This window comes from Hyaena hyaena, unplaced genomic scaffold (genome assembly GCF_003009895.1).
Source record: "Hyaena hyaena isolate Hyena2069 unplaced genomic scaffold, ASM300989v1 scaffold_129, whole genome shotgun sequence".
NCBI classification, from domain to species: Eukaryota; Metazoa; Chordata; class Mammalia; order Carnivora; family Hyaenidae; genus Hyaena; species Hyaena hyaena.
Window position 1 is genome coordinate 1,751,052 of NW_024080763.1, and position 13,462 is coordinate 1,764,513.

At 64.3% G+C, this 13,462-nt stretch overlaps 1 protein-coding gene across 2 annotated transcripts in view; it reads right to left on the bottom strand.

The window, feature by feature from the left end:
* Positions 1–97: 97 nt before the first annotated feature.
* Positions 98–13,462, bottom strand: part of LOC120235563 (phospholysine phosphohistidine inorganic pyrophosphate phosphatase) — a 125,824-nt gene continuing 112,459 nt past the window's right edge. The window contains exons 7-8 of one of the 2 annotated variants that reach the window (XM_039237963.1): positions 932–970; positions 98–280 (exon numbers count right to left, since the gene is read on the bottom strand). In XM_039237963.1, the coding sequence (XP_039093894.1) occupies positions 274–280; positions 932–970 (46 nt within the window). In that variant the 3' untranslated portion in view covers positions 98–273. Of the gene's footprint in view, positions 971–13,462 lie in introns of both variants that reach the window. The other variant, XM_039237962.1, reaches the window with a different exon arrangement.

Genomic DNA, 13,462 nt, shown 5'->3' on the forward strand with positions numbered 1-13,462 from the left:
TGCATGGCAGGACCAGGCCAGTGCCGGGTCCTACCCAGCGCCCCGCCCCCACCCCCAGGCCCTCCCGTAATCAAATTCTGAGTCAACGCCAGAGTCAGCTGTAGGTCAAGACAGTTTATTCAACCCTTGGTTGTCCCTGCAGACACTGGGCATGACACACCCCAGTCCGTCGAGTTAGAAGCACCCTGTCTGCCTGCACCTTGATCCCTGCGGTTACAGCTCTTGCTCTGCAGGACAGCAGTCTTCCGCCCCAGCCTCTGGCTCCGAGGTGACTCATGGGCTAGGAAAGGCAGTCACAGCTGATGTGGGGGGAGTGCTAAGTGGCCACTCCGACTCCAGGAGGGGGCCGGGAGGTGGGCAGGGGTCGCTGGACGGTCCCAGGGAGGCGGGCTCAGCCCTGCTCTGTGCGGACCGTGCAGGAGGCCCCTGCCTTGTCCAGGCTCCTCACTCACACGCAGAGAACGTGTGGCAGAGGGGAAATGTCCCCGAGTCCAGGTAGGTGGCGCGTTTACGGGACCGGGTACAGCTGGGGAGTCATTGGGTCTGGGATTCGGGGTGCTCCCCGAGCGCATCCAGCCCACACCCAGAGGACTCTCCTTATCTGGCTCCCAGAGAGGCCTGCCCCACCCCCCAACCTTATTAGGGGACAGCCCATCCCGGAAGGAACAACCCTCCCTGGGCGGCTGGGGGGGGGGCGGGCGGTGAGAAGAGGGAGCCAGAGGAAGGAAGTGGGCAGCCTCGAGGTGCCTGGCTGGGACCCTCTGACCTGCCCGTCCTGGGCCAACGGCTGAGGGCAGGGCCTTGGGTGGTCCGGGCCCGGGGCAGGGGTGGGGGTGGGGAAGGGGTGAGGCTGGGGCTGTCCCACAAGGCTCATCACTGGTGGGCGTGCTGCAGCAGCAGGTCCACGGCCTCTGCCAGGTCGTCCACGTACCCATCAGCCTTCACTTCCGGGTGGTGCTCGTCACTGGGCCTGGAGAGCAGCGCCATAGGTTAGACCGTGGGTAGCCCCTCTTTCTCCCAGCATCTAGTATAGGCCTGGCTTTGGGAAACCTCCAGAACCTTCTGCGCCTGGTTAATGGATGTCCCCCTCCTCCCCCCACCCCCCATCCCAGCCACCCCGTCGGGGCGCACACTCCCCTCCTCTTCTCCCCACCTGGTTACCTCTCCAAACCCCTTCCGTCAGAGCTGAGTGACCACAGGCCCCTGCTCCACCCTCGCCGCCGGCAGAAAGTCACACCCCTGACGGCAGGGCCATGAGCTCGATCGGCTCTGAGCGCCTTCCTGCCCAAACCCTGGGGGCCCCCTGCCCTCCGGTCACTGTCCTCTGAGGTCGCTCCCACACCACGAGGGCGGGGGGTCCCTAGCAAAGCAGCTCTCTGGCTGAGATTTCGGGGGGGGCTAGAACCTTCCAAAGCCTTCATCCACTCCTTCAATATTTCCTGAGGTCTGGATGGACGCGGAGCACAAGGGAAGTGAGACGGCACCAGAAACGCGGCACCAGTGGGACCCGGTGTCTGGGGCCCCCGGAGGAGGGGCTGTGGCCCGAGTCCTGAGGTAGAGCAGGGCTCCAGGTGGGCACGATGGAGGGAAGTGCGATGGGACTGGAGGCCCGGCCACAGGAGGGGCCCGGGTTGGGGCGGGGAGGCTCCTAGGGACACCCGGACCGTCTGGACCGTGGTGGGAGGGGCTAGGACCCCGTCCTTGTGTGCAGGTGTGCTGTGAGCCGCGGCCCGGGTCCTGGTGACCAGAAGACCCCTCCCCACTGCTCGTGCGCCGGGGCCTGGTGGCGGGGGGGGGCCACCCCTCTGCCACCTCACACTGCCGAGGACCTGCTGCTGAGATCACCCCAAGGTCTGAGCCCAGCTCCCCGGGCAGCTGGAAGCACCCCTTCCCAGCCGCGAGGTCGCCACCTCGGAAGCTCCCACCCTGCTCTGGAAGGAAGTGGTTCCGACAACCTCCTAAAAGCCAATCGTCCCTTTTGAAGGGTTTGGTTTTTGCCAAGCACTTTACCCTAAAATGGCTGTCCTTTTAGAGCAAGGGAACTTAGCCACCTTCCCCGGGGCTGCTGACACCCCAACCCAAGAGCCTTGGAGACGAAACAAGGGGACGAGTGCGTGGTGACCCCCGCCACCACTGGGGTCAGCAACTCGAGCAAGGACAGCTCTCGTGTTGGTGCAGGACTGCTTCATTCCTGCCGTCGCGGACACAAGCCGGCGGACGGGGCCTTGAGGAGTCGTGTTATCCCACGTCCGTGCCGAAACGCACTCGGCACCACCAAAACGTTGCACGTGGCCTGGCCACTTCAGCAACCCACAGTTTCACTTCTAGGTGTGCACACCACAAAAACGCATCAATGTGTTCACCAAAAGACGCGGACTGGAACGTTCCACGCAGCTTTAGTCATGACGGCAACGAGGGGACACGGCACAAATGGCCGTCAACAGGGCAGCGGGGAAGCATGGTGGGAGGCGCACGGCGGCACCTCTCAGCAGCCGCACGTGGCTGGGTCCCATGGGCAGCGCCACAGACTCAAGGGACCCAGGCTGGATGACCCGCTTCTGCCAAGCTCAGGAGTGGGTAGCAGCAGTCTCTATGGTGCAGACACCAGAAGATGGGTACTTCTTGGGGGACCATATCGAAGGTGCTGGCCATGCTCTGGATCCTTACCTGGGTGGTGACTGCGGGGGTGGTGCACAGTGGAAAATGCGTCACTCTGCTCCCCTTTAGTGTACTTAGTATACACGCTATATAACGGCATATGACAAAAAGTCACATACAATCTGACAAATACAAGGCATCTATTTCCCATCACTGCGCCTGTGCTCCGGGCGCCCACCCCGTACGGCCCCCTTGCTACTGTAAACAGAAGAGACTGTGCCAGGGGCGCCTGGGTGGCTCAGTCAGTTAAGCATCCGACTCGATCTTGGCTCTGGTCATGAGCTCGTGGTTCGTTGAGTTCAAGCCCCACATCAGGCTCTGCACTGACATTGCAGAGCCTGCTTGGAATTCTGTCTCCCTCCCTCTGCTCCTCCCCAGCACATACCTGCTCGCTCTCTCTCAAAATCAATTTATTTTAAGAAATATGCACTATGTGGCTCACAGAGCCCCAGCCAGCCTCTACTCCCTGGGCCTCTGCAAAGTCTCGCAGACCTCTGGTTCTGGCCGTCCCTGTGCCTCGCCATTTCCTCCGCCCAGGATGGCACTCATGCCTCCCAGCTGCCCAGGGCTTCCGCGGACAGACTGATGGGCAGGGGTCTCTGCTCATCCTGAGGCTGCTGACCGGCCCCCATCTCTCAGGTCGCGGAGCGGGTGGGGGAGGGGAATCTTCTCTGGGCAGCTCTGAGCCCAGGGCTCAGCAGGGTGGGCGGCCAGGTGGGTGGGAAGAGCCCTCTGAGAGAGACGAAGACAAAGCACCTGAACGGCAATAAACCCAACCCTGGCAAACTCTCTGCCTCAGTTTCCCCATCTGTGCCCTGAAGATAAGCGCAGCTCCTCCCTCTATCCACCGTGTGGCCTTGAGCAAGCACCTTGCACCTCTGCCCTGGTGGCCCCCCTCTCGGCAAAGGTAGTAACAGGACACAGACGCGGGCCCCAGGAGGAACATAGGAGCCGAAAGGTGAGGCTGGAGAGTGGGTGCGGCTGTTTGGGCCCATCACCCACTGGGACCCCGGATGCTGTCGGGGTGCACACTGGGGGCCGGGGCTGGCAGGGAGACGGAGTGGCAGCCCGGCCTTGGGACCTGACCTAGGCACACAGGCTGGTGGGGGGACAGACGCCAGTATATGGCGTACAGGGAAGGCATAGGGGGTGACTGTAACCACGGGCGTTGGAATGAGGGGGGCAGGCCAGCGGGGACCAGGACCCCAGGGGGCTGTCCTGACAACCTGGAGCTCCAGCAGTCCCCACACCAGTGAGGGCACAGCTCAAGGTGCCTCGCAGATGTGCTGCAGGAAGTGGCCGCCAGGCGCCCTGTCTCCCCTCTCGCTCGGCCTGGGTGCACGCGGCGCGAGTCCTGCACCAGCCGATGTGCCCTCTGGGGCCTCCCTCGGCTACCCCGCTCCAAAGCCCCACTCCACCTACGAGGGGGGCTGTCAGGCCGGTGGGACAGCCAGGCCGGCTGCAGGCCGCACTTGCCAGGTGCTGACCCTCGGCCCCGGCTCCGTGGCCCCGGCTCCCCTCCTCAGACACCTTCCCTGGGCCAGGTTTACCGTTCAGTGAAATGAACTTGACTCTGAGAGGGAACAAGAAATCTGTCCGCGAAAGAAGATGCTTTGTAACGAGATCCTTGCCAGCCTCACTCGGCAGCCGGCACCTAGTGAACGGCATACGTGGCTAATTACGTTTAATTACACAGCGTTTAGATTCAAGAATCCATTAAAAGAAAGGATTGCATTAGCAGCCGGCCGGTGTTTGCCAACACGCAGAGGAAATCAGGGACTTTTATGTCTTAATTACGCGACGCTGCCGAGGGCTTCGGCTCTCGGGGAGCCGGGGCACCAGGGGGGTCCGGTTCTGGGCCGCCCCCCCTGACGTGCACCAAGCAACTACACTCGGTCCGACGGCGTAGGTCAGGGCCCTGCTCCGTGCCGGCCAGGGGCCTGTGACACCACACCACAAAGGCGGAACCAGGAAAGCCAGCGAAGGTGTGCCCCTTGGCAGTGGGAACAGAGCAGAGACGCAGGTTGGGACACCCCTCTGGCCCTGCCAGGAGGGGACAGGGGTGGGGGGGGAAGAGCACATCGTGGGACAGACAGACAGAAAGACCCAGACAGATACACACACACAGAGGAAGGAAGAGGAGGGGGGAGAAACCGAGGCAGAGAGAGAGGGAGGAAAGTGAGAAACAGAGAAAAGGCAGGAGCAGGGGACAGAGAGCGGGGAGGGAGGGATGGAGGGAAGGGGGGAGAAACAGACAGTGAGGAGAAAGTTGGGGCAGGGTCGGGGAGTCGGACAGACCCGAGTCTCCTGGGCAGAGTGGGCGGCCTCAGTGGCCCTGCTCCAGGCCACGGGTGCCCTGGTCCGACCCTCCCCCGTGACTTGGGGAGGCCCCTTTCCCTATACCCCTGGGGTCCCGGCGTGCCCTGCTGGGCCCCCCACGAGCTGTCTCTCTACCTCCTGAGCCCCAGCCGCTTCCTCTGTTCGGCGGGCACGTGACCCGGCTCTTAAGGCTGCTCTGCGGGTCAAGCGTGCTTATGACACAACCCCCCGGGCCGCCCCCTCCCATCCTGCCCTCTGCCCGCTCACAGGGAGAGAGCTCTGAGGACCCTTATAGGGGACTGCTGGGTCAGGGAAGCTTCCAGAAAAGGGGACATGCAGTCTGGATTCTCCCCACGCATTGTCCTCACTGCCCTCCAGAGGCTGGTGTGGAAACACGGGTCCTCGTGGACGTCACCCCAACTAGGCAGGAGCCCGTTGCCCTCAGGTCCCGGCCCAGAGACGGCGCAGGTGCAGAGGGCCAACGCGTTCCCCTCTGCTCTCCTGGGCTCCCTGGGCGGCGTTCGGGCGTCTCTGTCTGAGCCCAGAGCCCGTGGGTGGGTCACGGAGGCCCCCTCAAGTGCTCCCCTGCTCTCACGTCTGCCCGGGGTAGACCCGTCCGCTCTCACTGGTGCCATCTGCCAGCCCCCGGCCTCTGGGGCCCACCGCCCTTCAGGCACCCCCCGCTCTCCCCACCTCTGTCCACACTGTGTCCAGGAATGCTCTTCAAGTCTGCTCCACCTGCAAACTCCTACTCACCCTTCAACACCTCACTCACTTTTCCCACCTCCAGTTCTACCAGCCTCGGCCAGCTGCTCGCTCTCTCCTGAGCACGTGGCACGTGTGCCCCTCCCCTCCCCGGCCCCCATGCCATTCTGATAGGTGCTCCGCTGACCTGGGCTGCCCAGAGGGAGGGGCCCGGCTTCCTGCCCTTGGTGGCGCCCACGCAGGCCAGGCGCAGAGCAGGCACCCAGGAAGTGTCGGCCGTCGAGTGAATGAACAAAGGCCCCCCCCCCACCCCCCGCCGCTGGGCAGGGCGCCGCCCTCATTAGCTATTCCTCCCCCTCGTGCCCTGTAAGCAGAGGGAAGGAGGCAACGGCGGAGGCAGAGAACAAGGCCGATCTGTGCCCCGGCCAGGACAGATTTACAGGGACAGTCTTTGTGCCAGCCGGAGAAAAATGGTGGCCTGCCCCCCCCCCACCATGCCCGCCTGCCCCTCCAGGGCCCACCAGGGGCCAGCACCGCCTCCCCGGCTCCGGCCACCGAGGGGACACAGGTGCAGCTTTCCCTCGGGGGCTTCCTGAGGGCCAGCGCCCAGGGGCAGGGCGTGACACAGGGCCCTGAGACTGGAGGCCACCACGCCACCCACAGAGGGAGGGGCACGTGTCCTTGTCCCAGATTGTTTTGGACGAGCCGGGCCCTGGGGGCAGGCCAGCCAAGTGGATTCAGGGAACCAGGCACTGGCATCGGAGTGACGCCAATTCAGGCTGTGCTGACGGAGTTGGAGGGAAGGACAGAGGGCGTCGGCTCACGGGGGCAGCGGGGACACGCCTGGGCCCTAGGAGTTCAAGACCCGGGGCCAGAGTATGGCCTCCTGCGAACGCCTCCCGCCGTCCCCATGCTGGCCTGGACGCCGTCAGAACGACAGCCGGCCGGGAGCCACGGGGCGGTCAGCCACCCCCGACCTGGGTCAGTGACCGCACAGTGGGGTGGCGGGAGGGCACTTAGCCTCACATCTCACTGCTTCTACCCCTCTGCCTCCTGGGCCGTCTCAGGACCTGGGCTCCGGAGGTGGGGGGGGGAGGGGGGGACTGGCCCAGATGTGGGCAGATGCCCAGGGGACGTCCAGGAAAACGCTGGGCCCTGCGCTCACGGAAGCCCGTGCCTGCATCTGGCCGAGGCTGCTGGGACCCTCCTTCTTCGCAAGGGGATCCGGCCTTAGGCCCCTGTCCTCACTCAGCCCTCGGGCCTGTGCCCCCCTGCCTAGGCCCGGCTTGGCTGGAGGCCTGGTGCGAGCCAGCCCGGGACCCCCAGGCCCTACCCTCGCCGAGCCAGCTCACGTAGACGGGGGCCTTCTTGACCTGCTTGAACATCACATGGGGAGAAAATACCGAAAGAGTGCTTGCCCCGGGCCCCTGTGAGGCCCCCAGCTCCCAGGCCAGGGGAGGAAACGGGGACACATTTCTGCTGGCTGGGACCTCCGCGGGGGTCAGAGCCCCCACTGGTGCACGTGGCTGCGCCCCACGGCCCCTTCCCTGGCAGGCTCCTCGGCCTCCCCGCGCCTGGCCACCTGCTAGTCTGTGACGGGTGGGGGTGGGGAGGGGCAGAAGGTAACCGGCCCTCAGGGGCCCCCTGGGGAGCAAGCAGAGATGTCCCGGGTCAGGGTGACCTCCGCTGCCTTCTTCCCACCAACTCCCTTGTGCCTTGGGTGACCAGGCCCCTCAGGGAATGGACCGTGGAGCCAGGAGCCTCACATCAGCGGTGGAGGGGGCACAGGCATGGCGGTGGGTGTCCCCCCCGCCCTCCACCTCTGCTTGTCAAGACAGGTAGGGTCCTGTGCCCGCCAGCTGGGAGACACCCCCCACCCCCGCATATGCACTTGCGGCCTGTGGTCTCCTGGCGTCCACCCCTCATCTGGATATGGTGGTGAGAGGGGGTGAGGGGCCGGGCTGGGCTCACTGGGCGCCCCGGAGCCCGGAACTACACCCGGGCTGGCCCGTCCGGCAGGGGGTAGGACCAGAGTCCCTCCCAGCAGAAGGAAGCCCTTACTGGATCAACCTCAAGGGCTCTGAGCCCTGGAGGGTAAACTGAGGCAGGGGGAGGCCCTTGCCACAGACCAGAGCTGGCAGGCAGGCAAACATGCCGGGCTTGGGGGAGGGGCGAGCAGCCCAGACGCTACACCCCGACAACGAGGGCGCAGATGAGTGCCGCCCCGAGCTGTTGCAGGAGTGTCTCCCCTGTACCCTGCACAGGGGCCCAGGAGGTGCGCCCCGTGACTGGGGGTGACGGCATGTGCCCAACGTCGCAAGCGGTAAATGGCAGAGCTGGGACTTTAACCTCGTGTGTCTGGCTTTTCTGGAAAATTTAAGCCCTGGGTCATCGGAGTGCGTCTTCTGTTGGCACAGGACGGATTCTGCAGCTGGGAATCAGCGGCCTGCTGGTCGACCTCCGGCCGGACGGAGAGGCCTGTGGCTCAGCTCTGGGACAGAGGCGGGTCCCAGGAAGGGCCCGCCAGCTTCAAGCAGGGCCGCGAGGAGGGCAGCAGTGTTGGTGGAGGACGGAAGAAAAGGCGCGCTTCTCCCCGGGGCTGCACGTGGCCTCCCCGACGGCCGGGCACACCCGGCAGCACCACACCTCATCCGGGCCTCGTGGTTACCAGCACCGGGGGCCGGGCCGGAGTGGGGGTGCCACCCCGCAGGGCAGAGGGTGGCGGGGCCCCGATCCCAGCCGGGGCGGGATGTCACCCCAGTGCCGGGGCCACACCGTCCACGGGAAGGAAATGGGCCTGTTTACGGTAGGCTTCGGCCGGGTGGCGCCCCATCACCCGGAACCCCCCCCCACGGCGCCAGCTGTTTCCTGTGCGAGTCTCGCTGCCCATCAGCGGCAGGTGCCTGGGGTGCTGACAGCAGGCTCGAGACGCGCTCGACTCCAGCGGTGGCCCCGCATCACCGCCTGCTATCTCGAGAGATTCCCTCACGCTGACAAGAGGTGCCCAGAACCCCCAACGCTGGCTGGAGCCCCCACCCCAGCCTCGGCTCAATTCACATACACGGTGAGGCCAGAGTCACAAGCCAGCGGCCTCGGGTCCTGCTGGGCTGAGTCCACATCGTGTTTATCACAAACAGAAACCGGAAGTCTGGCTTCTGAAAATCTGGAGGATCCAATGGCAACGGGCCGGCATTCCACAGGCAAAAATGAACGGCTGCAGTGTGGCGGCTGCTCCCCTGAATGCGGCCAGCGGCTTCTAGTTTGTCACACACTCCCCACCCTTCTCTGTTGCCTCCTGCTTCTTAGGCTGGGCCTTTTTCACTCCACTCCACTCCACTTCCTGCCAACCCCGCACCTGAATTTGCTGCCCCGCCCTAAAGCATTGGCTATCTAGGACTTGTTTCCCAAGGAACAAGTGACCTCCTCCAGGAAGCCTTCCCTGAAGCCTCTCGGTAAGGCCCCTGCTCTGTGCTCCGCGGCACCTTTGTCAACCTGACCGGAGCATCAGTTGCTCTACTGCAGTTGCCTGGCTACCTGGGTGACACCCCTCCAGACTGGGGACGCCCCCACGGCGATCTCCCACTCTTGGCACAAGGCCTTGGGTCCCTGGCAGAGACAGGGACGGTTAGTCAGCTAGCCTCCTTCCTTCTGACCATCCAGGGGCTGTGTGCCATGACCAGGGCATCGAGGTCCCCCTGAGCACAAGCCGCCCTAGAGATGGAGGCGTGGGGGCCAGTCCATCTTGTAGCTGAGGGGTGACAGGCAGAAGGGCAGGTGGTTGGGGCCCAGGGCTTTGGGAGCTCCAGCCGGGTGTCCCCTCCCTGGCCCTCCCTAGAGCCCAGGCCCGAACACACGGGGCCATGCGCACTCTGAACTGCTCACCTCCTCGTGGAGGCCCCGCTGCGAGTCCCCACGCACCTGAGCTCACAGTGTGGGCCGCAGGGAATCTTCCGGACAACCGCTTACCCCCAAACCCAACCTGCTGGGAGTATGAAAACGCCACCCCACGCCAGGGCCAACGCCAGTCTGGGCCAGCCCCGTACCTACGTGGCCAGCTCCCTGTGCCACAGGCAAAGCAGGCGCCCCTGCCCGTGCCCGAGGGCAGCGTCCTGAGCAAAGCCATGGGTACCGGCGCTGGGAACAGAAGCTCAAGGAAGTAGAGGGCTGCACGGAAGTGGCGGCGATAAGGCCAAGCCGTCCAGGCAGGGCACCATGACCCGTGTTCCCAGCGCTGCTGAGCCTAGGCCCACCCTCCCTACTGTGGCCCACGAGCTGGCCCTGAGGCCCGCCCACCACTCCCCTCCCCATAACTTTGGTGTTCATCCTGTTCCCCCCCAAACTGCCCATGCCACTGCCCAGAACACCCTCGCACACCCCGCTCCCTCTGCAAGGCCCGAGGCAAGGGGGCCTCCGGGACCCATCCTACCCCTGAATGAACACCTACAGGGCCTCTGGGCACCCAGCTGGGGCCTTCCAGAATGGGGGCCTGGCACTGTCAGGGAAGAGTACCCGGAGTGGGCAGCTGCGTCCACAGGGCACCCCTGGGCAGCCCAGGTCGGGCCGAGCACTGGCCTTCACACGCCATTGTGCGAACAGCGAGGGCGGCTTCTCTTTTCTTCCCCCATTTTGTTCCCAGAGAGCATCTCGGGCCTGACCTAGAGGCCCCTGGCCACCACAGGCCGCCCGCTCAGGCAGGGGCGCCGGGAGGGCGGGGGCTGCCAGGCAGTGCGTGTGGCCCTCCCACCGGCCCGGCCCGGCGCGCCTAGGGGCGGTGCCCGAGCCACGGGTCTGGACTGTGCTGGCCGTGCCCACCGTGCGACCCCGGGCAGACCTCTCAGAGCCTCCCATCTGGGGCTGGGCCCGAGAAGCCCCCCTGCCGGGGCTGTGGTGAGATGCCAGGGCGCGGCCCACAGCACATGCGCCCTCTGGGTGGGTGAACAGACGGACAGTGCAGGACTGTGTCGGGGGGGGGGCTGAGAGCCCTCGGGGGCCCGCTCCAGCCGGAGGGGACAGGCACAGCCCACAGCGGCTGCTGGGAGGCTCACCCGGGCACCGTGTCTGGAGAGCGGGCACCTTCTTTGGGAGAAGGTCCTGAGGACCACATAGCTCAGGGGGCCTTTCCCGAAGGGGCAGCCAGGCCGCCTGGGGTGGGCTCAGTGCTCCTGCTCAGCGGGGACTGAGCAAGATCAGGTCTGCGGAGATGCCCGTGGGGCGGGGCCTGGGGACAGGTGGCAAGGGGCCACGCCGGACTCCTTGAGGCCGATGACCTCCCCCACAGCCTGCCCTTGGGGCCCAGCTCTCCAAGCCAATGGGACACTCTATTCAGAATATCATTCATAATAGTGACGGTCTCCCTGCAGGGTCTCTGCATGGGCCCTGCTCACTTTAGCTGCTTTGGTTTCACAGGGGCCTCGGAGGTGGGGCCGGCAACACGGAGGCTGTGGGAGGGCGAGCAGCCTGTCTGGCATTGCTGAGCCGGTGCCCAGCCTGCAGCGTGGTCTACACCGCCCCAGGGGCCCGCAGCCGGCAGGGCCTCACCTAAACGCTGCTCTGGCAGAGGGCTGGGCCCTCTGGGGTCTGGGCACCTGGCCTCCCACAGAGGGGCCCCCGACAGCTGTTCGGAATATTTTGATAAAAACACGTTGAACACCTGGTGTGTGTTTAGTTTTAAACCCGAGGGCCCAGCCCCTTGCAATATGCGCTCCAACGGCCAAATCCCCTGAGGAGTCTTCAGGGCTCCCACCCGGGCCCTGAGGAGCTCGGGGAGGGATGCTCACTCCCATCTTCCTCCCTGGAAAGCCACCACATTCCCCTCTCCTTCGGAGGCTGGACCGCGGGAGGCCAGGGAGCCCCCAGGGCGAGCCCAGCAACCTTGACTTTGCACACAGCCCTGGGTTCTCCTGCAGCGGCCCAGGAGAGAGGGAGGGTGCGGGGAGGTGGCGACCCCCTCCCAGAATTGAAGAGCCTGGTGTCCTTTCCACCACCACGTGCAGACCTAGTGGCTGGGCTGGGGGATCTTGTTGCTGACAGTGGAGGTGGGGGGGCTGCTATGGGCAGGGCACCGGGCTGGCACTTCCTCAAGCTATTCTGGGAAGCAGCACCAAGATGCCCCCTTGATACAGGCAGACAGAGGCTCAGGAAGTTGCCCGGGACTCAAGCGGGAGAGCAGGCCTCACCCCCGAACTCCACCCCGATCTGTTAGCCCGGGACCGAAGTCTCCTGGGCCAGGCCGCCCCTCCCCCAACCGCTGCTTCGGGTCCAAAGTGTGGGAAAGTACAACCTGACCTTAGAAATGCGATTTCACGAACCCCATGGCCGTCTGGGGACTCATCTGGGACCCAGCAGCCTTCACCTGCTCTGCACCTGTTCCATTTACAAAGGGTGAAAATCGGCCCTTCACACAACAGGAGGTCTGAGTGGCCGCTGCCCACGTGGAAGGTGCCCAGTGCCATGTGGCTGGGTGAGTGACCAGCAGTGCACACCACGCACCCCCAGAATGGCTGGAGCGAAGAATCCTGAGCACTGGCAGGACATGGGCACCGGGAACTCCCACGCGTGGCTGACGGGGGTGCAGACAGTGTGGCGCTCTGGACAAAACAGCTTGGCAGAGATCTCCTAACTGGAGACACGTGAATACCACGTGGCCTGGCAATGCCATCGTGGGCATATAACCCGGGGGAAATGAGGGTGTTCACCGAGAGATGGAGCCAGGAACGTTCCGCCAGCTCTGTTCATGCTGACCCCAGACTAGAAACGACCCAGGTGCCCATCAACAACAGAATGAATAAATTGGGGTCTGGTTGTACAACGAAATACATAACAGTGAGAAAGAATGGGCTCCTGCAACTAAGAACAACATGGATGAAAAAAAGAGCTGTTTTCACTGTCTCAGGTAGCTTAGAAAGGCACATGGTGATGTTTATACTTGGACAGCCAGGGAAAAAGACATGGTTCAGAAACCATAGTAAAGAGAGGAAATACCTGTACCATAGGGCTGGGAATCTGAGGGGGTGAAAATGTGGCTCTGAGTTCCCTGGTAGCCAAAGCAACAAGGGAAACCCTGTAGATTACACAGAAGCAGATGGTTCTTTGGGAAGGACAACCCCCCTAGCAGCACAGGCCGGGAAGGTCGTGTTCCTGCCCTGTGCGTGGGCACCGCGAGGCCCCAGCAGGGTGTCTGCAGAAACTTAGAGGCTACCCTTCCTACACGGACTCCTGGCTGTCTCACTCCAAAAAGCCTGTTACGTGGCTCCAAGGGGAAGAGCAAGGCTCTGGGCCCAGACGGCTGCAACCTGCATCCCTGACTTCCCAGCCCCGGGCACGGAGCGTCACTGCAGCAGCCCGGGTTTCTCCAAACTAGCTCCCGTTGCTCCCGAGTTCCCCCCCCCCACCTTGTTCGGGGAAGTCCCTTCTCTTCTCTGGACTTGGGGGTCTCCCCGCATAAAACTCACGACCCTCCTTACCCTCTCACCCCTCTCTCCCATTTGTGAGTGGATGTGTGACCTCGGGGGAGGTGCTGGCCTGGGACAAGCGGTACAGGGGACATGGGCGCAAGGGAGGCTAGTGCAGCGGCGGCGGTGGCAGCAGAGGTCCTAGGAGCCAAGCAGAGTCCCCAAGCCTGCGTTTAATCAGCCCCATCCCAGCCCCGACCCTGCACATAACCAGTCTCTGAAGATGCCCCCAGCGTGGGCGCCCTCACTCCTCCCTGGTAGCCTGCTGGGCACCCTCACCCCTCCCTGGTAGCCTGCTGGGCGCCCTCACACCCCTCCCTAGTAGCCTG